This window comes from Zonotrichia leucophrys, chromosome 2 (genome assembly GCF_028769735.1).
Source record: "Zonotrichia leucophrys gambelii isolate GWCS_2022_RI chromosome 2, RI_Zleu_2.0, whole genome shotgun sequence".
NCBI classification, from domain to species: Eukaryota; Metazoa; Chordata; class Aves; order Passeriformes; family Passerellidae; genus Zonotrichia; species Zonotrichia leucophrys.
In genome coordinates this window covers 91,773,507-91,800,222 of record NC_088171.1, presented here as the reverse complement: position 1 = coordinate 91,800,222, position 26,716 = coordinate 91,773,507, and the positions used below count along the sequence as shown (strand labels likewise).

At 41.5% G+C, this 26,716-nt stretch overlaps 3 protein-coding genes across 3 annotated transcripts in view; 2 read left to right on the top strand and 1 right to left on the bottom strand.

The window, feature by feature from the left end:
• Positions 1-805: 805 nt before the first annotated feature.
• On the top strand, positions 806-20,928 carry SLC39A6 (solute carrier family 39 member 6). Its single transcript, XM_064705667.1, has 10 exons — positions 806-869; positions 2,196-2,981; positions 4,184-4,364; positions 4,637-4,806; positions 6,059-6,268; positions 7,888-7,957; positions 9,206-9,583; positions 14,861-14,941; positions 17,322-17,512; positions 17,618-20,928. Exons 2-10 carry the CDS (start codon positions 2,214-2,216, stop codon positions 17,768-17,770), a joined length of 2,202 nt encoding a protein of 733 aa, XP_064561737.1. The 5' UTR covers positions 806-869; positions 2,196-2,213; the 3' UTR covers positions 17,771-20,928.
• A 295-nt stretch (positions 20,929-21,223) lies between these two features.
• On the top strand, positions 21,224-25,036 carry ABITRAM (actin binding transcription modulator). The gene is made up of 6 exons (XM_064705666.1): positions 21,224-21,310; positions 21,389-21,440; positions 23,635-23,764; positions 24,441-24,517; positions 24,589-24,658; positions 24,727-25,036. The coding sequence occupies exons 1-6, from the start codon at positions 21,247-21,249 to the stop codon at positions 24,853-24,855; spliced, it is 522 nt and encodes a 173-aa protein (XP_064561736.1). The 5' UTR covers positions 21,224-21,246; the 3' UTR covers positions 24,856-25,036.
• The window catches only part of CTNNAL1 (catenin alpha like 1), a 57,659-nt gene continuing 55,610 nt past the window's right edge, over positions 24,668-26,716 (bottom strand). The window contains exons 18-19 of the mRNA XM_064705664.1: positions 26,363-26,446; positions 24,668-26,263 (exon numbers count right to left, since the gene is read on the bottom strand). Coding sequence (XP_064561734.1) covers positions 26,102-26,263; positions 26,363-26,446 — 246 coding nt within the window. The 3' untranslated portion in view covers positions 24,668-26,101. The remainder of the gene's footprint in view (positions 26,264-26,362; positions 26,447-26,716) is intronic.

Sequence of the window (26,716 nt, the reverse complement as noted above, 5' to 3'; positions counted from 1 at the left end):
AAGTGTAAGAGAGCCTGTGCCTGGGACTCAGGGCAGTGAAGGTCTCATGACCAGTTATGTGGTACAGCAAAGGAACATTTGAAAAATACAGTATGTTTTTTTCAGAAGAGAACATCATGTTTTTATTAAGTGTCAAGCCTTTCTCCATGGTGATCTCAGTCCTTTCTTACTGTCTTTGTCCACTGGTGCACAGAGTGATCCTTCTGCCAGATCATTAACTATAATGACAGGTTTGAGCAAAGAGCGCTCACCGCAGAGGCCCTGTGGATGCCGTGGAAAGCCGACATCCCTCGCCATTCACCGCACCCTTGGCTCACAGCCGGCCAGCCCGATCCCGGCCCTGGCCTGCCCACACACGCACTCTTTGTAACACCGGGAATCCTTGCACGAAACCCTTTCCAAGCCCGCAGGGAACGTTACCACACCCAGCGCCATCATCCAAACCAACGCTGCCAGCCCTAAATGACTCGCGTTTTCTGGGAGGAAAAGACTTCTCTGACTCTCATCCTTTCAACTCTTTGGGGATTATTCACACCTCTCGCGAAACCCTAAATCCAAACGTCAGTGACTTCTCAAACAGGGAACCTCCCGGGATCTAGCCTTCCTCCCGACCACCTCCTCCTTGCTGCGGGCTCTGTCCCGGGCCGTGGCGGCGGACAGGAGCGGCGGGACCCCCCGGCAGGCTCCGGGGGCGGCTCCGCGGCGGCTCCGTCGAGGCCGCGGCCGCTCGGGCCCCACGTGAGGCGGCCCCGCCCCGCTGGAGCCGCCGTACCCGGAAAAGGAAAGAAGCGAAGGGAAGGGGCGCGGCGCGGCCGGCGCGGGCGGGCAGCAGCGGTGGTGCGGCTGAGCCCGGCCCGGCGGCGGCAGAGGTAACCTCGGGCTGCTTTTCCTCCCCCTCCTGCTGCGGCAGCCTCTCGTGGGGAGTATGTGCCGGGCCCGGGCCCCGCGGCAGCCGCCGCGCTCAGGGCAGCGCAGGCGGCCGGGGCCGGCTCCGCCGGCGCGGGGTGGCCGCGGGGGCCGCGGGCGCTGAGCGGCTGCTGCGGGGCACAGACCGCGGGGTGGGACAGGCTGGGGGGGACCAGGGGGGAACGTCTGGTCCAGCCGCGCTGCTCCGGGAGGGTCATCCCAGAGCACGTGGCACAGGATTGCGCCCAGACGGTTCTTGAGCTCGTGTGTTCCATTTCTGCCGGGAGGGAGACTCCTCACCCTCTCTGGACAGTCTGTTCCAGTGCTCGGTCACCCGCAAAGTAAAGTTCTTCCTCATATTCCGAGGCCGCTCCCTGTGCATCAGTTTCTGCGCGTTGCCTCTTGTCCCATTGCTGGGCACCGCCGGGAAGAGCCGGGATCCATCCTTGTGGCACTCCTCCCTCAGTTACTTATGGGCAATGACGAGATCCCCTCGTTTGTTTCTAGCGGCGGCAATGGGGTTTTCCAGGCTGACTAATACTTTTGAAAAAAGAGGTTCTCCTCATTGCCCTGAAAAGGGCTGAGGCAGCACCGCCCTGCTCGCAGTCTCCATAGCAGTTAATTCGCAGCCCTGCTGGAGTATTTGTGGGATGAAACACACAAACGCTCACACTTGTGAGCATCTGGTCCACAGCAATGGAACAAGTGAAAGGAGCCGTGCCACACTAATGTTAAAACAAAGGCAGAGCGTGACAGCATAAAAAGCCAAATTTTTGTGGAGTGCTGGAAACACTCGCCCAGCTGGTTTGCCAAAACCTCTGGGAAATCCAGTGATGAAGGGTTGGAAATTTCGGTTTTTAAGCAGGAATATGTAATTTATACTACATATCTTGACTAATGCATTGCTCAGACAGAAATTGCAGGGCTTCTTTTAAGCACGAGAAGACCCTAACCTAGAACTTAGTTGGTGCACCCTTGAGGGCTCTCCTGTCAGCAGTGACTCAGGCGGAGCTGAACAAAGGCAAGCTGGCACCTGGGGAGGTGTTCATGGCCAGTGACCTCACTGTGGTATTCAGCTTCTTCTGTGCCCGAGGCAACGCATCTGGGAGAAGTGCTGAATGTGTAAGAAATTTAAATGTCTCTTGCTGCATTGGTACTTTGAGCAGGGTTTGGTTTTGTTTGTTGTGGTGTTTTTTTTGTTTAAGCAAATTATGATTGTGTGTTACAGAGGATAACGTGATTGGTTTTGTGCAAGCTATTTAAATTTTCCTCTTTTTCTGGATTTTCAGTGCTGAAAGGGAGCTGCAATGGAGAGTACGGTATCAGTTATTTTCATTGTATCATTTTCCATACTGCTGTGTGAAAGTTATCACCATGGAGTGGAGACGGCTACTGTTGTGCACACATCAGAGAGAACTTTTCCAGAAAAGACAGTGGGTGTTAATACTGACTTGGCAGGACTGATACAGAAGTTGCACCTTCAAGAACTTTTTAATCGTTATGGAGAAAACAACTCTCTGTCAATTGATGGGTTTAGAAAACTGCTACAGAACATAGGTATAGATAAAATGAAAAGGATTAAAATAAGCCACGATCACGACCATGATCATGACCACAATCATGATCATGACCACAATCATGACCATCACGACCACGACCATCACTCTCATCATAATCACGTTTCATTGAGTAAAGCCTCTGAGAAGACTGCTTGTCCAAGCCACGAGTCTGATGCTAGCAAAGACCACAGGAGCAGCCACGGGAAGGAGCCGCACAAGGCCGAGGGCGTGGAGCGGCAGCAGAACTTTGTGCGCAGCAAGAACGCGCTCCATGAGATCCCAGTGTCTGTCATCGCTGCCGCGGGCGGCCACGCCGAGCTCCAGGACGTGCAGCCCGGGGAAGCCAAGCCTGTTGTTCGTGTGGCTGCAGCTGGCCCTGGTGCCCTTAATGTCACAGGGGGCCGCAATGGCACCTGGCCGGGTGCCACAAAGGCAAACGAGTCTCGTGCTTCTCCCAAGGAGCTGGAGAGAGGGAGCTACCTCTATTCCAAGCTGAAAAAACAGAACACGCAAGAGGTGAGGCTGGTTCTGTTGAATTCTCAGGAATCCAGATCCACCAGGAATGTTGTCATGGTTTATTTTTCAGGTGCTTATTGTTTACCTGGCTGCAAATTTTGTGGTGTAACAATACCCATAGCCAAACACATGCAAGCAGTTCCTTGGAACTGAACATTTTGAGGGAATATGGTGTTATGTTCACAAGCTCAGAGGAAAATTAAGTATAAACATACACTTGGTTTAATGCATTTATTATTTATATATTTAACTGTTACTAAATATTAAATAAATTGATACTAAACCTGAAAAACATCTACAGTTTTAAACTTGCAGTTCTGCCTTAGATCAGGAATCTGTCTTGTTTTCCTATTAATGGAGTGAAAGTAAAAAAATCAAGTTAAGGTACTGTGATTCTTATCAAAGCTGTCTCACATTGGGATAGTGTAGAACCATCCTCCTCTAACACCTTCCCTCTCCATTTAAAAACTGTATGTAAATATCTCTGAAAAAGATTGTGGCAAAGTGTCACATGTTACTTTAAAATAGTATAAAATTAGCACTGATAAAGAGTATAGTTGGGTTGTAGACATTTTTCTTAAACAGTCAGATCCTTTTCCATTAAAGGCTTTAAAAAGCAAGTAGAATCTTAGTGTTTGCAGCCATGCCAGGTAACTGTGAGTGGGTGTTGTGCGGCATGCGATGGTGGGTGCTGAATTCACAAGTTGTTGCTGTGTTCTGCACTGTGGAAGCAGAAGTTCTGCTGTTCTTTAAACCCACTGAGACTATGTGTGGGTTGTACAGTGGGAAGCTATTTACTCGAGGGAGATATGTACAACGTGCTCTGCACAAGACGTTCCACAGCAGTCACTGCTACAAAAGGGTATTTGGCCTTGTTAATGCTTCCTTATGTGGCCTTTAAAACTGACTGAAAAGTGTTAGGCTTTTTCTGTTTGTACATCAAAGCATCTGACCCATTTGTGCTGAGGATGAGTAATAATTACATGTCGTCTATCCTGACTCCCAAGCCAGCTTTCTGGGGCACGGTTGGGGTGGAAGTACATTTTTTACTAAATGGGTTTGTTACCAGTTTTTGAGTTGTGTTGATAGAGCTGCTTTCATGTGTTGCCACTGCATTTCAATTAATGTGGCATGTGCAGTCCTTTTAAGATGTATTGTGGTATTTTGCTTCTAATTAATCTTTAACTTGTCTCTTTCCACAGTGCTCCAATGCATCCAAACTGATGCAGTCTCATGGAATAGGCACTCAAGTATTGTTGACTGCTACAGAATTTAGTTATCTCTGCCCAGCTCTTATTAATCAGATTGATGGCAAGTACTGCATAGTCCATGCTACCAGTGAAAAAGCTGAAACTCCTCCAAAAAGTTTTTCTCTGCAAATAGGTAGGCTGGGTTGTTTTTTTGTAACATCAAAGCTTAATGGATAAATATTTATGTTGGTTATAAAATCCAAGAAACCTATTTCATAGTTGTAAGAAGTGTTGTTTTCTTCTGGTACTTCACTAAGATTAGAGAGAAATCTTTGTGGCATACCTTTTGTTAACATCTGATTAATTGACTGATCAGGTGTGTTTGATAACAGAAACATTAAGCAAACAAAGTCATGTAATCAGCTGTTACTTATTGTTGTTGCCTTTTTTTTGTTTTTTGGCCAGCTTGGATTGGTGGCTTTATATCCATCTCTGTCATCAGCTTTCTTTCCTTGCTGGGTGTTATATTGGTACCACTGATGAATCGAGTGTTTTTCAAATTTCTTCTGAGTTTTCTTGTGGCACTGGCTGTGGGGACCTTGAGTGGAGATGCCTTCTTACACCTCCTTCCACATGTAAGTATTAATTACTGTTTCATTCATTATCTCCAAGCAGAGAACTTGACAACTCTATGTATTAGTACCCTATTAGTTCGTACCCATTTGATGAGTCATTTCTCAACCTTGTTATGCAGGTTGTTTGATAGAAAGGTTTTCCATTTGGAACATCTGTATTGTTCATTTCACAGTCTTTAAAAATTCAAGAGCTTCATGGCATTATCCCACTCTCTATTTCCTGTTCTTACTCATATGTACTGCCACGTCCCTGTATTGTTCCTTGAATGCGAGAATTTTGCATAAATTTTCCTAGTGGTTTATTGCAGTGCTGCCCCTTTTTCCCCCCTCCCCAGTTTAACAGACTTCAGAGGTAGTGGAAATTGCTCACTGAACACTTTAAATGTGAAATGAATAATCAACTATTTTTTGTTGCAAGCCACTTATGTTGATGGCTTACCCATTGTGATTTTTCTTTTTTTTACCAGAATCCATCATTTCTGAAGTCCTGGGGAAAATACTACTTGATGGATTTTGGAATTGCTGTTATGTAATAGGGACAATGAAATGGGAATATGATTGCTAAATTTCTGCCTTTCTTGAGGTTCTTAAACAGACGTTCTCCCCCTGCAAAAGTAGCTTGTTTCAGCTTTCAAATAAAATGGATAAAAGTGACTGCAGATTCTGTGGTTTCTCAGTCCTGCCTGTAATCTACAAGGTGGTTTTTCTTTCAATTAATTTTGCACTTGCTATGTAAGGTTATGTAAGTCTAATCACGTGCTAATGAGATGTGCAAAAAGGTTTTTTATTTTTGATCATACCTGTATCCAGTAAGGACAGGGAAAGTGTCAGACTTTCTTTAAGGAAAGAAATTACAGCCAACTTTCTTGTAGAAAAAAATTGTTTTACATCTATGAGATTTCTTAGATGGGAGGCTAACTGGTGTGCTGGCTATGAGCACTGCTTAAAATGTGGATTCCTTGATGGTGTCAGGAGTTTGTGTGGGAGCAGCTGTACACCTTGGATTAAGCAGTGTCCATGCAGCTTCAGTGTGTAGGCCTGTGCTCAGTCCTTGCAAGGTTTCTTCCTATCAACAAATTTCCAACCAACAGATTCCTTTGTAATTGAGTCTGTAAGCAGAGCATTTGCCCTGTGAAAATTGTCAAGTCTGGACTCCAGACTTGAGGAAAATGTTGTGAAGAATACCCTTTATGTTTCTTACATTACATTTCTTTTGAATATAATGACTTTCCCCTTTTTGTTCTCCCCTTAGTCTCATGGAAACCATCACCATCACCACGAAAAGCCTCTGCTTGACCAAAAAGGCTCTATGTACAAACATCTTGTTTTTCAAAGTACAGAGGAGAATGCTTACCTGGATTCTACATGGAAAGGACTTACAGCCCTTGGAGGCTTGTACTTCATGTTTCTAGTGGAGCATTTGATCACTTTAATAAAACAATTTAAAGACAAGAAGAAAAAGGTAAGGAGACTATTACTCTGAAACTCTATTGTATTACATTATCATTTCTGAAAACACTTACTAAAAAACGTCCCATGAATATCATATATCTTTTGATTTAATAGCAATGGCTGACTGGGTTAGTATTAGAATGTTGTTTTTATTAGGGACGCATACACTTCTAAACCTTTATTAAGGGCTCTTTGCTATCTCCATTACCAGACAATATAGTACAGGGTTTGACATTGCAGTGAATTGTTTAAAAAGAAAATGTCCAGTTGCATCTTCAATTTTAACAGAGTGATTTAGGAACTCACTTCATTACTGACTGCTTTCTGACATCTTGAGACATTTATAACTCTCTGAACTGGTTTTATTAATATTTTAATTCTAATCCTGGATGCAATAAGTTTGTACAGTTTTTGTACTGCTATCGAGGAGAGCACTTGCACAGACAGGTAAGGGTTGGCAGTAAGTTCTTACATAAATAAGAATCCAAGTATACTCTAGAAAGTGACTTTATGGAATAGCATTCCATGAGGAAACAGTCTGTCAAGCCTCTTGGTGCTTTCCCTTCTCTCCCCCAAAAATGCAAAATGCAGCTCTCAGATTGTTATGCTGTTTTTTATGTGTAAGGTAAATAACTGAATTTTAGCAGGTATTAGTGTTGGTAACTTGCCAGTTACTCATAATAGTTCTTTAAAGGCCTGTGTAGCCAGGAATAAAGAATTATATCAAAATTGACTCAATATGAAAAATTAAGCAGAAGTTAGTGACAGATTAGAATCATGGAGTGGTTTGACTTGGAAGGTATCTTAAAGGTCATCTGGTTCCAACCAATCCTAAGCCTTGCTTGAGGAAAGTTAGTAAATACTAATTACTTAGTTTAAAAATAGGTAATTGCTAGGCTACCTCAAAGACTGATAATCTCAGTTTAGTTTTCTCATTAAATTGGTCATTAAGGCAGTAGTTGCAGGGAAGATGCCATGTAAGCTCTTTGATCATGGGAGCTTGTGTTGGTGTGGTTTATACTGAAGCTAAACTAACTGTGAGGTTTCCCTATCTCTAGTCAAATTTATTTGACAGGAAAGAACATGAGGAGTTTCAAGCAGAGCAAGAATTTTGTCTCCTCCCAGCCACAAGGAATGGATTTCCTGTTACACTAATTATGCCTTCCAAGATATTGAGTCACTGATCACAAATTGTTGTGATACAGACTTTAGTTGGCAAGGAGGAGAGATTTTACTTGGTTTTCCTTCTGTATATTATAAAAAAACATTATATTGACATTATCATAGAAAAGAATGAGCAGAAGAAATTAGTCACCATTGAATGCATGTCACTTCTCAGATGAGATGAAAATCTTCTGCTTATTTCTTGTGAGAAATGTAGGGCATTTGTGTGTGTGGGCTGGTTTGTTTGTTTATGATCTTCTTTGTTTTGTTTTGTGTTTTGTCCCCTCCTATGGAGCCTGAAGAACCTTTGTCATCCTACTTTAATAGGTTTCTAATCTTTATATGGCATCCATGTTGTCCTCTTTCTGTGCAGGCTGCATAAATGTTGTGAATATAATGTTGCTCATGTATATCCTGAAAAATAAGTAAAATATTTGTAACTGCAGTATTTTCTTTTGGAATAAGAAAAAAAATGAAGATGATGGAGAAAGTAAGAAGTTTTCAACGAATGAAGAAAAGTTGGATACGGATGATCGTAAGTCTCATTAATATCACACAGTTGTTGCTTTGTGGCAGCACTGTTTAAAAAACACCTGATTGATGGCAGCTCGTAGATCTGCTTCTTACTGTAGGTTGGAACACTGCCTATTTGAATTATTTTCAGAGCAAAACCTGTCTGTCTGCTGCTATGTGGAGCACTAGGTCTATTTGCTGCTTTCCTTTGAAAAGGATCAGTGGGTTACAAGTAGTGAATTCGCAGTTTGGGAACTTAAAGCCTTTTCATTTTAGCAGCAGAAGCTGAAGTCATTCTGGGAAAGCTGCAATACACCTACACTTTCTACACTTCTCTTTAGACTGCTAGATGTTATATGCATCACTCATTTAGATTTCTGGGTTTCGTTAGTTTGATTATTTATTTATAAATGTAATATTACAAAATTGGAGACAATACTTGAAGCTCAACATTCAGAGTGCAAATGACCATGTTATCCCCAACATCATGCTTTAAACCAAAACACACCAGACTAGTTACTTGTTAGCTGTTGTTGATAAAAGAGATGTTCTGTTTTTCAGAGTAATTTTATAAGTAATAAAATACTTGTCTGTGATGTAGAAAAAAATATTTATTCATTTACTTGCAGAGGAAAAATTTATCAAGTTTCAGCAGTTAGTTAAAAGAACCAACTGTGGTGTGTCAGCAATGTTTATATGAGGGTATTTCATGGTCTATATTGATAACTTTATTTTTTAGTGTTTATTTTCCAGGTGTTAAACTCAAGTGCCTGTATTTGTTTTTGAAATACAGGAGTTTCCAAAATTATCTATAACATAATCTTCTTCCACATCCTTGTTCTTCAGCCCTGAGATTAGTAAATGGCACATGCTTCTCAGATACTTGATTTTTCTGAAGTAATTGAACTAACAGTCTTCTTGCTGTGAGACTGGGACTTGGAGCCTTTTGCTGCTGTTTAAATTGCAGTGAGTCTTAGAGGAAAAGATTTTTTGCCTTTTAGGAAGCATTTGTGTCCGTAATGTAAGAGCTGCTTCAGTAGTAGGGGACAGAAACTAAAAGTTTTCCTTATTTCACCTATTGGGAATTATCTCTAAAATCTGAATAAGTTGTAGAAACGTTTCCAAAAAATCTTGTGGTTCAGGAAATTGTATTATCAGTCTCAACTTCTAAACTTCTTTGCTGCTTCACATAGCCAAACTGTTTATTGTATCTTTGCTTCTTAGGTGATTTTAAAAATGTGTAACATTGTACTCTGGGTTTTTGTAACAGGGCCTGAGGGCTATCTAGGGACAGACTCTCAGGATCCATCAAACTTCATTTCTCAGCAGCCAACAGTACAAGAGGAGGAAGAAGTGATGATAGCTCATTCTCATCAAGAGGAGGTTGACAACGAATACGTGTCCAGGGGCTGCAGAAACAAATGCCATTCTCACTTGCACGATACTCTGGGACAGACAGATCACCTAAGCCACCACCACCACGACTACCATCACATTCTGCACCACCACCATCACCAGAACCACCATCCCCACAGCCACAGCCAGCGCTACTCGCGCGAGGAGCTGAAGGACGCGGGGATCGCAACGCTGGCCTGGATGGTCATCATGGGAGATGGGCTGCACAATTTTAGTGATGGGCTGGCAATTGGTGAGTGCTAACGCGCATGCTGGGAAGGCAGTGAAGTCTTCTAGCTGTCTCTTACCTCTGTTAGGGATGTAGCTAATTAGCAGAGGATCTTTAAAGTCTGAACTTTTTTCTCAGAGCATCATCTTAAAAAGTAAGAAAAATCTCTAGCTTAACAAACTGGAGGTAAGTGATATGTGAAACAGAAATTATGTGTTTGCAGCTCTGTTTCTTTACAAAATCTATAAACTGGACGTCATTTCCTGCTTTTGGAGAGTTAAAGCTAACATGTTTCAAAACTAAAGCTAGGCTTATAAAAATATTTAAGATTAAGTTTGTGCCTGCAAGTGCTCAGCAATTTTTTAAAATTTTAGTTCTTTTTAGGACAAGCTTGTATCTTTCAACATAGCAACTGTTTTTTCACTTCTGTCAGGCCACTGGTACCATTGCCTGATTTATTTATTTTTCTCTTTGATCTGCTCTTGTGTTGCAGCAGGGTCAGGTTCTATACTTGGCATATCTGCCTGCCTGCCTGTACTGGGCACTGGTTCCACATCAGGATTCCTCCAGAGCACTGATGGATAGGATAGGGAGATGAGGCCCTGGTTTCAATCTGTTTTAGCCTGAAAATTTTATTTTCTGAAACAGTGATCATACTATACTCAAAACCTTGCTCCTAAAGTTGAGCTTAATAGTCCATTTTTTAAAAAATGGAACAGGTATAAACAGTTATTTTACTTGTAAAAAACCATTTTGTTTCTGCTGAGTTCATGCCCCTGTTTTCCCCTTAATGCATCTGGTTGCTCAGTCTTTCTTGATAATGCTTCAGTGAAAGTACTTTATCACAAAAACAGTAGATTGAGTATTTTGTTTTGGACTTCTGTCTGGGAGGTCAGGTTTGGGAACTCTGTCATGTTTTTCTTAGAAGGAGAACTAGATTACAGGTATATTGAATTTAAAAGGTTAAAGTAAGTCACAGAAAGTGAAGTCAAATCAATAATCTTCAGCACTTATGCTAATCTTTCCTGATCTTGACTATTGTATTTAGGACCAATCTTTACAGGTATTGGATTAATTTCCAGGCTGTTTAGCATACTGGAGGCAGTTCAGCAGCATCAGTCTTTCTGTACATTTTATTGTAGGAAAAAAATCATTCTTGTTTGAAGAGGAAACCCAATAATAACTATTTTCTCACAGCAATATTTGCAGTTGTTCAGATTCAGTCAATTCAAAGTGTAATGTGAAAAGAGACTTTCTGATTTAATCTCATTTTTGATGAAAGTTGAAGCATGAAATGTAAATTTTTGAGCGGATCAGTAGTGAAAAATGTGGTAGAAGGAAGATTTGCATACAAATGACACAGAATCAATTACCTCTTGGCATTAGGGAGATTTGGGAAGGAGCTATGACTTTATAGTTATGAAGGGAAAAGTATGAGAGAGGTTAATAAAGGCTTATTGAACAAGTGAGAGCAATAGCTTTCAGAAGTCCTGCTGTGTAGCTTGTTCAGGCTAATGGAAATATGGGTTTCTTTCAGTTCTGTATGTGCTTACAAGTATTATGGGAAACCATCAAATTGATGGTGTTGTGAAAATGCCAATGCTACTTGTGTAGTTAATCTGTATTTTAAAGAAGACGTGAACACTTCTGTAAAGATAACTTTAGCCAGCATAACCCTTCATTTAAGTTCATTCACTTCATGTGATTTGTTATTCATAAGTTCCATTCGTTACTTTTTGCCTCAAATCTGTTGTGCTAATTATGTAGGAACAAGATTTAAAAGTGCTTATTTTTTATTAAGGCGTGGAACTGTTGCATCTGACTCATTTGTGCAAAAGGATCATCTGTGATTTGAACTTTTAGGTGTAATTACAACTAAATAAGTAAAATGCAGAACACTATTTTTATACTAGTCTTGCATAGATATTTTTTTCCTTCAGCTTTTGAGAGAAGTCATGTCTTAAAAGTATATTTTAAGATAAATCAGCATCTTGAGAGGGGATAATGCCAGATATATTAATTTCATCTTCAATTTGTTAACATTTCAGGACTTCTTTTTAGCAATGAATAAATAAAAAGAGATATTCTTGTTATTTAAACTTGTACTTTAATTACTTCTTACTTTTTCTCTTTGAACTTCATAAGAATTAAGTCTGCTATGGTCTTATCTAAAGCTCTCGTGCTTGGTGTGTCACCTCAGCCCTTACTTTCTCCCTGCTTTCCCTTAAATTTTCTGTTGGTGCCATCTGTTTTATCCAGATCATTAGTGAAGATACTGAAGAAAATGGTTGCAGTTTTTGTCCTGGTGAGCTCTATTTCTTACCAGCCACCAGGCCCTGTTGGCCCAGCAGTCCAGTCAGTGTGCAAGCCCATATTTGCTCTTTGCCCAGAAAAGACTGCTGTAGGAGAGAGTGTCAGAAATCCTGCTGAAGTTCTGTTGTATTCACTATCTGTATGACCAATTATTTCCTCAAGCTGGATGCAGCTTTTGGAGAGGGATTTTAAGAGGATATTCCACATGATCTTTTAAGGAACTGAGATGACACTGACCACTCCTGAGTCCTTTCTTAAAGATGGGAATAATGTTATCCTTTTCCCAGAGCTCCAGTGGGGCCTTCTATAGCCATGGTTTTCCACACATGATCAACGGCAGCCTTTTAGTCACACTAGTAACTCTGTCAGTACCCTCAGGTGAGTCCCATCCTGGGGTGCACCTGAGCAGGTCCAGGTTTTTCTGCATTTCTCTGAACTGTTGCTTCTGTGGTTTGCTGTCTCTTTCTTTCTGGAATGGAGCTGGGATCTGGCTTTGTTGACAAAGACTGAGGTGAAGGCTGTGCTGGTGCTTTGCCTCTTGTTATGTCTACTGTTTATTCCCTTCCTCATCTATCAACAGATGCGAATTTTTCATGAACTCTGTTTCTCAGCTAACATTCTTGTAGAACTGTTTCTTGTTATCCTTGGAATCTTGCTAGTTTTAGTTGAAGCTGGGCTTTGGTCTTCTTCCCTTTAGTTCCACTGCTTTTGGCTTCTTTGCTAAGTTCCCAGTCTTTGTTCCTATTTCTTGAGTGCTTCCTTTTTGAATCTTAATTACTTACTGTTATTAAGATTCAAAATATAATTTAAATCTTAATAACACACAGCTTAGCTAGGCACATCTTTTGCAAGTGTTCCTGCACAAACAGGTTTGTTTGTTTGTTTATTTCTGTGCTCTGCAAACTGGCCATCCCTTCTGGCCACATTATCTCTTTTGACTCATTCCCTACACTGCAATTCCTTAAATAAGTCAGAATCTGCTTCACTAAAGCCTAGAGTCTTAGTTTTGCTTCTTCTTCTTCCAGCCTCCTCCTGTGTCCTGAACTCAGTTACCTCATGCTCACAAGATGTCATTTTTTGCTGTATCTGCCATCAGTTTTTCCTTGTTTTTGAGCAGCAGGTCAATTGACAATGCTAATCCCGGCTGGTTTTTGTATCCTCTGTAGTAGGAAACCATGACCAATACACTTAAGGAACATCCTGGTTTGTGTGTCCAGTACTGTGTGACCTCCACAGCTGAAGACTCTTTGTGGGAGTGGTGATATTCTATGTTCATAGGTAGCCTTATCCACCACCTTTCCTTGGTTAGATGATTTGTAACCTTATTCCTAGTGTTACTCTGATTGACCAAGAAACTGAATAGACACATGGAACCACAGTTTACTCATACTTTTATACTGGAGCTCTCTGTGGCCAAGGAACCCCTTCATGGAGGTAGCCAAAAAAACCCAAAGTGAATTGTATTCTGTGCCTCTAGAAAGCTGGCATGTCTAGCCATGGCAGGCTAGACAGGCTTTGGTGGTGTCTCCACAGCATCCATCAGGCAGGCTCTGGGAAACCCATGGACTTCCCTTGGCAACAGGTCAGCAGGTCTGTCGTTGTCCTGCATGGGAGGGAATCTCCTATCACTAAAAAAAAAATCTTTTCTTTCATTTTGTACTTCTAATCTGATGTACTGAACTGCTGGGCAAGGCAGGACTCACTTATCCTCTCACTGCTGCCAGGGTCATGACCATGTTCTTTGGGCTAGTGAGCTGCAGTGGGAACAGAAGAGTCTTCCTGTTGCCAGACTTCACTGTTTTCAAATGTTACTCATCTCTTGTTTCCTTTCCAGTTCATGTTTCCTGTTCCAGTGCTACTTTGGTCTTGCTTCCCTCTGTAGTCTGATGGGCTTGGCCTTTGCCTCTGTAGAACCTCTTCTGAAGACTCTCTCCATCCCATTTGTCACCACAAAGGTGCCTCCTCACCACATCCTGCATCCTCTTGCCTGGATGCCACAGCACACATCCCAGGCAAATGGTGCTGCTGCTGTCATCACTTCAGGGAGGAGCATCCGTCATTTCTTGCACTTGAAGACCTGGATAGCTGGGTCCCTCAAGAGTTGATCAACAGGTAGCTTCCCCAGTGAAAAAAAAGGATTGTCTCCAGTGGAGTCATTGCCAGTGTAGTGCTTCCTCTGGGAGCAGTTCTCCTGGGTCCCTTGTGTGCCAGCCGCTGTGACATGGCTTTGTGCCTCTTTGACTGCTTGTTGGCAGCATCTGGTGTGCTGGCAGGCTCCTGGTAGCAGCTGAAGGGGAAGCTGGATGTGGCTGTGCACCTTGGAGAGGCTCTCCATGCAGCTGGGGCCCTGACATGCCGTGTGTGAGCTGTGCTGCAGCTCTGCAGTGTGCTGCGTCCTCCTGGGCTGCTGCCAAATGAGAAAAATGGCAAGCAACAGGAGGAGCAGAGAAGGCAAGAAAGATGAGGACTGTTGGACTAGTTTAAGGGGTTTTTGTGGTTCTTGGGCTTTTTTTCTCCACTTCAAAGCAACCTGCTGTGGTATTTACCTTAAAGCAAGCTGCTTAGAAATCAATCCATCACTGTGATTTTGTAGCCTCTCTTATTGTTGTCTTGACTTTCCTTTCCTAAAGTGTCTGACTCTTGAGCTGCTTTGTTCCCTTTGTATCTTAAATAAAAAAGAATTTTTGGACAGTATTTCCATTTATTGCGTTTTTGGGGAAGGATTATGGTGAAAGGTACATTTGGCTTAGTTCAGAAATAAGGTAGTGAAATGTGGTTTACTTTAACAGCAAGATTCTGAAGAAGAATTTTGTGACTTAAGGATCATAAACAACTGTTCAGTTAAACTTTAAATGCTTCCACAAGTTAAAATTTGAGTGAAATATATGTGCTAATATGACACAAGCATGTGCAACAGTGCTTCTGCACTTCTGAATATGTAGTAATGTTTTGTTTGCTTTTTGTTTTTTTTTTCCTGTCTCTTCATAGGAGCAGCCTTTACTGAAGGGTTATCTAGTGGTTTAAGCACTTCTGTGGCTGTATTTTGCCATGAATTACCTCATGAACTAGGTAAGACCCCAGTGCTGTGAGAGAGAAAGACCCCCAGCATTTCCATATGCAGTGTGTGTATGTCCTTACAGGTGCATGTGGGAGAAGAGAAATTTGATCAGACAACTTTATCAGGTTCTCTGTTCAAGGATACTCTGATTTACTTCAAGACTGTTTAATCATTTCTAAATTGAATTAGTAGTTTAAAAATCTAAATATTTCAGCTACTCTGGTTAAAACTGTCTCTTGCAATTACAGCATTTTCTGTCTACTTTAGTTGTAGTTTTTATTCTCCTTGTATATAACATAAGCTGTGAATTGCAGGAGAATGCATGACAGAATTTTCTCACATCTCTCCTTAATTTTATTCTCCTGCTTGTGCTGCTAAAAAGAAGGTCATGATTAGTCAAAGTACTTTCTGCATAACATTTGCTGCTTTTTCATTAAGTCTTGCAAAGAACTGCTGTAGCTCTAAATTAAACTTGAAACTACTTGGAAATCTTTCTGGAAACAGTTTGTCTTTCAAGCTCAAGTGATTTAAATTCATGTGCAGTCCCATGAGAGATTATTGTCATGTCTTACAATATGAGTTGAGTATTTGGCCCTTTTGAAGGGCAGCTGGTGAGGACAGGATGGATGTGCTTAGTTGAATTTGAGACAAAGCTGATCTTTCCAGTTGTCAAATCATTTTGGGTGTGCAACTGGTGTTTATTTCTCAGATGTCATGGTTACAGTCACACTTGGTGTATAGAATGAAGGAAGAAGAGTTTGCTTTCACTTTTTTGAGGGTTTTATTCCCCAGAGGGGAGAACATTGTTTCATTTAATGGAGCTTGTAAACCAGTATGCATAAACTTTAAACTCTCTCTACATAAACAGTGTGATATATTTGTACAGTAGTATTATACAGAAATACATTATGGAGAAACCATACCTGATTTTATGGGTTGGGAAAAATTGAGTCTTGTTCATAGTAATCATGGAACTTGTATTAATTACACATACTAAATGTTGTTAGTTCAGATATAGGAAGTAAATTCATCTTATGAACCTGATAATTTTAGATTCAACTGTTCTGTTGGTTTTAGAAATAACAAAAATCTTTTAAAATTTAAATCATACTTCTTTAATCAGAACAGAAGATTTGATAGGAAATACCTTCTTTACCAGAGAATGTGAAGTGGCATAGGAAAATTGAAACAAATGGAACTAGTTGAGGTTAGCTGGGAATAAAATTGAACAGTTATTAATGCTAAGCAATATACCAGTTCATCTTGCAATAGCTTATAGGAAAAGCTGTTGTAAAAAATGACTCAAATCAGCTTTGAAAATTGCTTTTGTTTACTTTAACTGGAGATAACTTATAAAGAATCCATTTTATTTTCAAATAATAAGCTTACATTCCTCCGGTTTAGAAAAAATATTTTCTGAATTACAGAAAATCTGTTTCTGGCTGGTGGTCTATCATTCCATCAAGTATAAATAAGACGTTAAGGATCATTTATGGAAATTAATAAAGAAATGACATTAAATTTATAAAACAGATTACAAGTACAAAGAGCAGTTACAGGATGATAAATTGAATATGCAATTGAGTGGGAATATTCTACTGTAGGAACACTCAGGCATATCAGGTACTACAGCATTTTACAGTGGTGGTTTAAATTCAAACTGCTTGAGGATATGAAGCTATTCAAGACCATCCAAAGGAGGGGTACAAAGATGGGGAAGGGGCTGGAGGGGAACCCATTAGAGGAGCAGCTGAGGTCACTTGGTCTGTTCAGCCTGGAGGAGACTGAGGGGAGACCTCATTGCACTCTACAGCTTTCTCATGAGGGGAAGACAAGGGGCAGGCACTGATCTCTTCTCTCCTGTGACAGGATCCAAGGGAATGGCCTGAAGTTGTGTCTAGAAAGATATAAGTTGGATATTGGGACAGTGTTTTTCAACCAGAGGGTGAAAACCCTCACCCCAGAGGGTGTTTGGGCATTGGAACAGACTCCCCAGGGAAGGGGTCACAGCACCAAGGCTGAGTGTTCCAGGAGTGTTTGGACAATGCTCTCTGGCACATGGTGTGATCTTGGGGCTGTCCTGTGCAGGGCCAGGGGTTAGACTTGATGATCCTTCTGGGTCCTTTCCAAGTCAGGATGTTCTGTGATTCAGCAAGAAGCTGCTTCTTTCCCAAATGCAAAGACTTTAAAATTATAAACTTACAGTATTTGCTGCTGTGTTGTTGTTCATGTGCACCCTTTAAATTTCTGTCCCTCAGTGATTTCTGACTTTATGAAGGAAAAAAAATAAGGCAAATACCAGCATAAAAGTAGCTTAGTAAATAAGACAACACTGCAGTACCTACCCAAGAATAAAAACTTTGTCTTGGCTTTTTTTTTCCCCTGTTATAGGAGATTTTGCTGTCCTCCTAAAAGCTGGTATGACTGTCAAGCAAGCTGTGCTTTACAACGCTCTGTCAGCTATGCTGGCCTACCTTGGGATGGCCACTGGGATCCTCATTGGTCATTATGCAGACAACGTTTCAATGTGGATATTTGCACTTACTGCTGGCTTGTTCATGTATGTGGCTCTTGTGGATATGGTAAGTACCTAGACCTGTTTGAATTTTGTGTAGCACAGCTTAATAATTAATGATTTGAAGCAGCTGTTTCTTTTGAAGGTATTTAACACCTCCTTGTTTGTTTAGGTACCTGAAATGCTCCACAATGATGCCAGTGACCATGGATGTAGCCGGTGGGGATACTTCCTGTTACAGAATGCTGGCATTCTCCTGGGATTTGGGATAATGCTGCTTATCTCAGTATTTGAACATAAGATTGTATTCAGCATAAACTTGTAATCCTGGTTGCCAGGAAGACACCTTGGTGTTAAATTATAAGTGGTAGAGGTTTTTTTCTACGAATTTCCTTATTGGAAAGGTACATTTGATATAGACTAGATATTTTTGTTGGTGTGCTTTGTTGTTGTGTACTTCCCTCCCTTCTTGCCTGATAGAAAGGAACACTGTAAAATTTGGGGTTTGTTTGAGTTTTGTTTGTTTTTAATTGTATTTTTTTTACTTGGGATTTAGCATTGCTTATGGTACTTGGAAAGTGGTACTTAGTAAAACATGGCCAAATCTATATTATTTGTATTGTTTTGGGGGGAGGGGGTAGGTTGTTTTTTTACTGAATTTATTTACTGTATGTAATTATATGTGATGTTTTTTACTTCATTGGTTTTGCTGGTTTACAGAAGTAAAACAACAGTGGTTTTTATTTTAGCACAGTTAAAATCAGTGGATACAAAGCACAGTGAGCAAAGTAAAACAAGGACAAGACATGTAATGGTTAGCATATATTTATTGGTAAAAACTCATCTCTTCTGCATCCACCTGGTTTATACAGAAAGGCAGATAAGTCCATTCCATCCTTTGTGGTGGTGCTGGTTCTCTCAGTAGCTTGTGGATTCCTATGTCATATTCCAGTTGGTTTCTACTGCAAACAAATTGATGTAAAACCATATCCTAAGTGTTTACATCAAATGTTTGACTGGTTTCATCCATTCTGATACGAGTTGCTCTTCACTGGTTTCTCAAATCAGCAACAGAAGTCCAGCTCTTAAATTGCCAAAACTTTAGGAATCCCATCAAAAGGACTTTAAAAGCAGTGCTGTATCCCACTTAAGCTGCCTGAAGTGACAAAGGTGTATTAAAGCCTGTTTGATTTCAAGGGGGAGGAGTGCTACAGGCTGAGATAAACAGTCATTTCCTACAAAAGCTTCCTGAAGTAAAGTGTTGATTTACTTTGGGAAAATGAGCTGAGTGGGAGAGCTGCCTACCTCTAGTTCAGTGTGATTGCACACAAACCTGTGCTGTTTTTTTGCAAGAACTAAAGCTGAGAAATCCAAAATAAGAAAATTTCTTTGGTAGCATATCTAGAGAAGCAAGGTGTTAAAGATAATAAGTGTATGTAGTTTAAGCCTACAGTCTTAATATGTTTAACCACCCTGAATGTCACTGAAGGAAGAAGGTTGAAAAAACCAATAGTAAAATAAATCTGCATTTGCAGGGAAGGTGAACATGTCAAAGTTCTTTAATGATGAATAAATATCAGAATTATGCTATCTTACTAGCTAGCTTTAAAAACCCCAGAAATAAAACAGTTAGCACCTATTTCTGATCCACTGCCTCAAATCATCAGCTGAATAAAAAGCTTGAACAACAAGATAAATGTTTGATAATACCATGTATGACACATTAAAACAGTCTGTTGGTCTGTCATACAGTGGAAGCCAGGAACCATTCTATCACCTCAGAAATAGATGTTTTCAATTAATTGAGAGATTTGAGGGGGTTTTAGGAGTTGGGAAATGGGTACCACATGAGGTTTGCACCCAGTGGACTTAGCTTCTCTTCCTTCAGCCTTTCCTCAGGTTAGCAAGATTGAGATTTACTTTTCTGCTCACAGAAAAGTGAATATGCCTCTTTTCTGTGCTTCCTTTGAAGCCAGGGTTGAGAAAGGTGTACTTCTGTCAGCTCTTCTAATGCATCCCTGTGTCCTAGCAGGCTTTTTAGGGCTTGAGCATGGTGTTCACCTGTGGTGTGGGAAAACTCCATAAATACTGTGCACTTCAGCCTGTGGGGCTTCCACCTTCTGCAGTGCAATCCTGGCTGCTACAGAAATCTGGCATCTCTGTAGTCCTGGGGGATTTCAGACATGGATGAGCTCAGTTTGCTTTGAATTTTTCACTGCTGGTTTCTGTTAGCCTACAGCCATAATAGCTGCCAGTTGAGCTGGATTTCTCTTTTCTGGATATGACACAGGAAGTGGGCAGGTAGCCTGCTGTTGTTCAGGAGATTTTAAGATTAATGACTAAATAATGGAAATAAATCTACAATTTTCAGTGTTTCCAGTGGGTTCTTGGCTGGCTTTTGATTATTAAAATATCCACATATTACCCCTTGCTAATTTAGGAATAAAAAAAAAAAAATTGCCTTTAGAGCAGAAATGTCTGTATCCTGTACACAAACATTCCATCCATTCAGTGCTCTTTGATCATTAATGGAGAAATGTCCATGACAGGCAGCTGTCCGAACTGATAACTAAGAAGGCTATAGACTAAAATTTGCTGTAGTTTTGTATCAGCAGGATGACAAAATGCTGGTTGTTCTGTTTGTTCTGGGCTGGTTTGTTTGTTTTGTTGTTTATCTTTGTTGGCCTTACAAAGTAGAATCTGCATCTTTTGCAATGTACTCGTGTTGGAAATACTCAATGCTTGGCAAACTGGTGGGGCAGTGCCTCTAAGCAGCCCTTTATTTTTATGTGCATATTTTTCTGCAGCAGTTTTTAATGTGCCTGGCTACTCTGGATAATAAATGTAAATGTCTGCTTTGTGCATCCATCTGTAGCTTAATAATGGTACAGACCTTAATTTTTATGCTGTTACAGCTGCCTTTAGTGCCTGTGCTAGGTGCAGGTGAACAGAATAGGCAAAAATGCTGGAATCAGTTTTGGTTTGGTTTATTTCTGTAACATATTCTAATGGTTTTGGCCTGTGTTTGTACAGAAGTGGTTTCAATTTTGGGCAGCAGGAGTCAGAGCAAAAGTGTGGAAGTTCTCAAGTTCTCCCCTGCCTGGCCTGTGGGGATCAGGTGCTGGTACGGTTTCTCTCATCCTTTGTCCCTAAATGTGATGCCACGTGTGCTGTGGGAATGCAACTCCTTTATGTTTATATAAAACACAGCCCAGGCTGTGAATTCAAAGGCTGAAATAGAATCACAGAGACTCTCCTGCTGCCTGAACTGAGACACACGTGCAGTTAAAATCTCTATGGAAAAACTGGGTCGTTCTATTTTCCACAAGCAGAAAACAGTTATTTTAATAGAATGTGGGTTGTTTTTCTTTGTTTGGTTGTTTTTTTAAATTTAAAGTACGTTTTTGGTGTGTGTGTATATATGGTCACTGTAGCTATTACTGTATTGCTGTGTGCTAGAGAAAATAAAACCACTGAACCAAACCGCAGGCGTCTGAGCGTTTTTCTTAGTGATGCAGCTACGGCAAAAGATGTTTAGAGCCTTGAGAAAAAAAAAAAAACCGGTAGCAAAACGGAAGGTTTGGCAAACTGGTGGGGCAGTGCCTCTAAGCAGCCCTTTGTTTTTATGTGTATATATTTCAGCAGCAATTTTTAACGTGCCTGGCTACTCTGGATAATGGATGCAAGGGTTTCCTCCGGGTTTCCCGTGCCGGGGCGGGGAGAGGGCCGGGCTGGGGCTGCCGGGGCCGCCTCCCGCCGTCATCGCGCTGCGCCGGCGGGCCGGGCCGGGCCGGGCCGGGCATGGCTGAGGGGGCGGCGGGGCCGGGCGGCGCCGAGCGCTACTTCACCCGCTGGTACAAGCCAGGTAGCGCCGGGGCCGGGCAGGGCTGGGCTGGGCCGGGGGGCGGCGGGGCCCTGACTCCTCTTTGTGCCCTTCTTGCAGACGTGAAGGGGCGGCCGTGCGAGGACTTCTGCGTGCTGCAGCACTCCAACAGGCGAGTGGCCGGCGGGGCTCCGGTGCCCGGGGAGCCTCGGGCTGCGGCCTCGGCCTGCGCCCGGAGGGAGCGGCGGTGGCTGTGGCAGCCGGGACATGGGCAGGGTCGGCCTGGGACGCAGCACCGGGCGAGCCTGCGCTGTCCGGGAAGGTGGGAGGAGGGCAGAGTGACAAATCGGCCTCCCCATCCTTTAATTGCTCCAGTGAGAAACAGAGGCTTGGGCTCTTCCCTCCTGACGGCCCCCCACAGCCCCTCGTGCTGCTCAGCAGGGCCCGTGGTGCTGCCCTCGCTCCCTTGCACCCTCTCCTGCTGAAAGGATCCCATACACTGTCCCTAGGGATGTTCATGGAAAGACTGGAGGTGGCACTCAATGCCGTGCTCTAGTTGACACGGTGGTGTTCGGTCATAGGCTGGAGTCGATCTCAGAGGTCTTTTCTAACCTAATTGATTCTGTGATCATCAGTAGCAGCAGAGAAACATTCCAAAAGGCCTTTGTGAAATGACATTTTGAAGGGGTCCTTTTAACTTGATTTAGAAATTCTTCCATTTGAACAAACATTTAGCTTTTTCTAGATAAAACCTAATTACTTTTCCATGCACATGTACTAATGGATGGTGAAGGCAAGATATGAAAGTGTCTTACTTGTGCTTGGATGTAGCTACATATCCAGTTATATGGAGTAAATCAACCTGTACCTGATGTGGAGTCTCCTTCCATACCTTACCTCCCCCTGCTGCAGCCTCTTAGGGCATCGGGAGCATTTCTGGGCTCAGTCCCAGAGGGAAGAACAGAACCTGCTATCCACACAAAAACTGCCAGGGCCAGTGGCTTATGGGATGAGGGAAGGTGAGGCAGCATTTGCATTCCTGGTGAGTTGCCTGCTCTAGAAATTCAGAGTAAAAGGAAGAGTATGCTTGGCACAGGGCAGAACCATCACCTTGCTGCAGCCTTTGGAGTTGGAGCTTCTCTGTGGCTGTTTCCTTCCTCCATTCTTTCAAAAGGGAAACCAGAGTACCTTCAAATAACAGGTGACAGTAACAGCAAGGAAGGACACCCTTCCATTTGTACTGAATACTGAATATAAGGTTACTAATCTCAGGTGTCTGATATAAACAAGTTTAAATGCCACTGATCTGTTCAGTTGTCGTGAAGACTGTTCTCCTGCTTTGAATTCTGAATTATCAGGACCCTTGGATTCCACAGCAGCTTAGCCAGATGTTCTGTAAAGTAATTGACCATTATTATGTATGGAGCTGTGGCTCAGCTTGCTGTTTCTATGCAGTGTGAAGTTGTCTCTTGCTTTTTTGTTTTGCGAGGTCTCAGCTCCATCAGGTGACAGCTCAAAGACAATTTGTCATCTTCCCCTTAGAAGGCGGCTGGGGTGAAGGGAGGTAGCTTTGCTGCTAGAACTTGCTGGATGCATTTACCAGGATCCAGCTCCCTCTTGTGGGAGCTGTGCAGCCAGAACTCCACAGGAGTGTGGGGAGATGGATACAGCATCTGCAGGGAGAGATCTGGTTCTGTGCCCTGGTTTTCTCTGCAGTCACTCTTGTGTTGATTCTGGTGCTTGCTGTAGGTTTTATACTCTCAAACAGAATAGCTTCCCCTCCCTTCAGTTACTGGCAAGTCACGCTTGTGCATTAAGCATGGTTCTAGGCCAGGCAGGCTTGGTCTCTTCAGCTGGGCTCATCTCAAACTGTGCAGTGTCATGGTCAGAAATAACTCTCTGTTAGAAAAAATGCAGCAAGTTAACTAAGGCCCAGGTCACCGAAGGATTCCTCAGCTGTTCACTGCACAGGGCCTTTAGCTGTTGAGAAAGACTCCTTTGTGTTACATTTTGTGACAAAAGTACACCTTGCTTTACTTATCTTAAGCTTAGTGTCTACTTCAACTATTGGCTGAAATGAACCAGCCATGGTCTCATGGGGCACAACAGATAAAACAGTACTGGCTTATTTAAAAGCAGTGGTTTTCTTTCAGTAAGAAGTGTAGGGCTTTTGACAGTCCAGTCTGGTATCTCAAAATGAAGCATTTTCCATGGGAGTGGCTTTAGGTCAGAATGCCATTTTCGTTCAGTTTGGTACAGCAGGTGTCAAACAAGATAGGCAGAGGAGGTTGTCGGATTTGCTTAGAGCACGAAGGAGTGGCTTCTTAAATTACAGTGGAATAATTATATTCTTTTTTTTTTTGCAGAATTTGTGTCATCACCTTGGCAGAAGCCCACCCTCTTCTTCAAAGTGGGAAAACAATTAAAAACATTAATTACCAAATCAGTGCAAACTGTAGCAGACTTCAGAATAAGGTCTCTGGGAAGTCAAAAAGGGTATGGCTTTTTGGTTTCCTTAGTTTTCATTTTAATCTCTCACACTGCCTGAGATTTTTCTGTCCTTTCTTGGAGAGAAACCCAGCAGGTTACTTCTGTATTTCACTTAAAACCAGCCCCTCTGCACTTGAAGAATTTAGATTTCCTCAAGATGTGCTTGTCCCAGCCAGGGTCTTGCAGTGCTCCTACAGCACTGGTGGTTTCCAGTGTTGCTCAAGCACACTCGCTTCTAGCAGTTTTTTTGGTAGTGTACAGAGGGACATAAACATCCCTGAAATAATGGAGGTTTATTTCCAAGAAGATGTGAAGGATTTGGAAACTAGAGAGTAGATGGAGCAGTTCAGTGTAGTGGGTTTTTGAAGGTGCATTTGAACTTGCTATACTGAAATCCATGGTGCTGTTCCTCTCCTCTCTCCCCTGGCTCATCAAAATACAAGATTGCTAGTCTGCAAGAAACTCAATTATGACTAAATCTGTAGGCTTGTAACAAGCTTCTGTTTGATTTGTGCACATAACTAAGTTGGCATCTTCCCTTCTGTAGGGAAGCACAGCTCTGGAACTTGGAATGACCTGTAACTATCACACATCCTTCCTTTTAGACATTGCTGATGGTAATACTTTTACAAGTCCCGTGTAATTAAAACCACAGACATGTTTGTTTGTTTTCCAAATGCAGGGAGCTCAGTTTTTAACAGAACTTGCCCCTCTGTGCAGGATATCTTCATCAGATGGAGAGGAATACACTATTTACAGGTAAGATTTTTCCCATTTTTTCCCTACCTTGCCATACCCCACACATGTACAGAATCTGAACACTTTTGCAGTTGCATACGAGGGCGGCTGATTGAGGTGAATGAGAACATCCTTAGCAATCCCGCTCTTCTGCAAGAAAAGGTAAGACACTTTCTTGTTCTTTATTTTTCAGCTTTTATTTCACTGCTAACTTCAGTCTCACTTTTTAGCCATCAACTGAGGGGTACATTGCAGTGGTTCTACCCAAATTTGAAGAAAGCAAGAGTATAACTCAGGGACTTCTGACGCCGAAGGAGTACGAGGAAGTTTTGATGAAACGCCGCAGTTCTGCTTCGTGAAATCAACTCTACACTTCCCATCTGTGTTTGATACTAAATAAGTGACTTTTATTGTACACTGTGAGTTTTATAGTATGGAAAAGGCCCAGTGCCAGTTTTTAAAAGGAACTAAACTCCTTGATTTGTAAAAGAATAAACCAGTTAAAATAGTTTGTATATTAAAATTTCTGTAAAAACTTGACGTGAAGTTTTTTTTTCTCTGAATTCTAACACTACAGGTTTTTAAATAAGCTCAGAATGACATGTTGGAGATTATTTATGTTCCACAATCAGCTTTGCTTCTGCTTAATGCAAGCATAGTACATACAGAAAAATCATAGTATTTAGCTATCATGTAATTTAGCTAAACTAATACAATATGGAGTTTGACACAGGTGAATGGAAAACAAAAATGCAACAAAAGCCTGTGTACAAAGAGCAGATAAATTTAAAAATACATATTTCATACCAAGTTGTATTTTCATGGTATCCTGAAGTCAAATAATGCCCTTTGTACAGAATTTTGTAATAATCACTATCTATTTTCTTCAATTTTACATGGCATAATGTCAAGTCTGCATAATACTTCAGTGGTTCTACAGGCAACTCAAATTCTGCTCAGAAAGTTTTAATAAAAAAGCAACAACTGCCATCTACAAATAGGGTAAAAGAAAAAGGGCTTAAGTCGAAACTAATCACTTAGAAATACGTTTTTTGTGGAGATAAATCTTGTAAAGATTAAAATTCAGAGGTGAATCGATTGAAAGAGATTTTTTTTTTCCTAAGACTACTTCATTGCAGGTATAACTTGTAACTAAGGTAACATTTCAGTGCTTCAGGCCACAGCCTTTCAGACTATATTCCTGTTTCTGCTTTATCAAATACACAGACTGAAATAGGCCAGAGATGAGTGTACAGACTTCAACAGTAGTGTTACATGTAGCATATGCAGCACAGGGGTCTGTATGTAAAATGTCTATTTAGCAGCATCTTTGGGTTGACACATCCATTAAGACATTCAGAAGCAATGATTACAAAATCGGTATCAACAGCGAGCATAGGAAAGGCATTCACATTATAAAAATACAGAATATTTAGACTGGCTTGTGTTTTAATGGCTAAGTAATGGGACATCTATTAGATGTGACAAAGGTCAACAGTTTTATATCAAATTAACCTGGCTTGACTTTCCACAAATGAAAGCAGTATTGAAACTTCAGCAAGTGTTATTGTCAAATGGGAATTCCTGCATTTCTCAGGGCTGTGATTACTTGCTCTCTAAAAATGTCATGTTTGTTACATGATTTTCTAAAGACTTGATGCCAAATGTCTCCACTCTTCTTTCTGGAGTACGTGCATTTGTACCAGTTCGTATTCTGTCTTCTTTCCATGGTGGAGCAGGCTTAAGACAACCATTTCCCGCTTTATTCTGTGTATGCATATAAGAAAGATTTCTTAAAAACAACCAACCAACCCAAGCAAGCAAACCTCAAAAGTTTTAAATAGTGCAGATTAAGCTAGTACTCACCTTTCCCAGTAATTTGCAGCAAAGTGGAAGAAGTTGACATAACAGAGTCATCACATTCCTTGTTTTCAGAATGCATGCATCAACCTAAACAAGACAATTAATGAGTAATACCTGTTACTCAATACTTGTGTTAGGCAGTTGTTTTTGGCATGAGATGATCTGTTTTGAACTGGGTTAAGTAATACTTTTCCTGTTGAAATATCTCCTAATCAAATGGGTTTGCCTACTTTTTTTAAACTTCTCTGTATAGTACATGTAAAACAAGAGCATCCCTTCTGTTAAGCACAACTTGAGCAGACACATCCCAAGAGGATGAACTACTAAGAATATTATATTAAACAGTAACAGAAGTCT

Coding starts and splice junctions, on each gene's coding strand:
- SLC39A6 (XM_064705667.1), top strand. CDS start 2,214: ATGGAGAGTACGGTATCAGTTATTTTCATTGTATCATTTTCCATACTG. Junction 4,807..6,058: donor TCTTACACCTCCTTCCACAT/GTAAGTATTAAT, acceptor TTCTCCCCTTAG/TCTCATGGAAACCATCACCA. Junction 7,958..9,205: donor AAAGTTGGATACGGATGATC/GTAAGTCTCATT, acceptor TTTTTGTAACAG/GGCCTGAGGGCTATCTAGGG.
- ABITRAM (XM_064705666.1), top strand. CDS start 21,247: ATGGCTGAGGGGGCGGCGGGGCCGGGCGGCGCCGAGCGCTACTTCACC. Junction 23,765..24,440: donor TCTCTGGGAAGTCAAAAAGG/GTATGGCTTTTT, acceptor TTCCAAATGCAG/GGAGCTCAGTTTTTAACAGA. Junction 24,518..24,588: donor GAGGAATACACTATTTACAG/GTAAGATTTTTC, acceptor ACACTTTTGCAG/TTGCATACGAGGGCGGCTGA.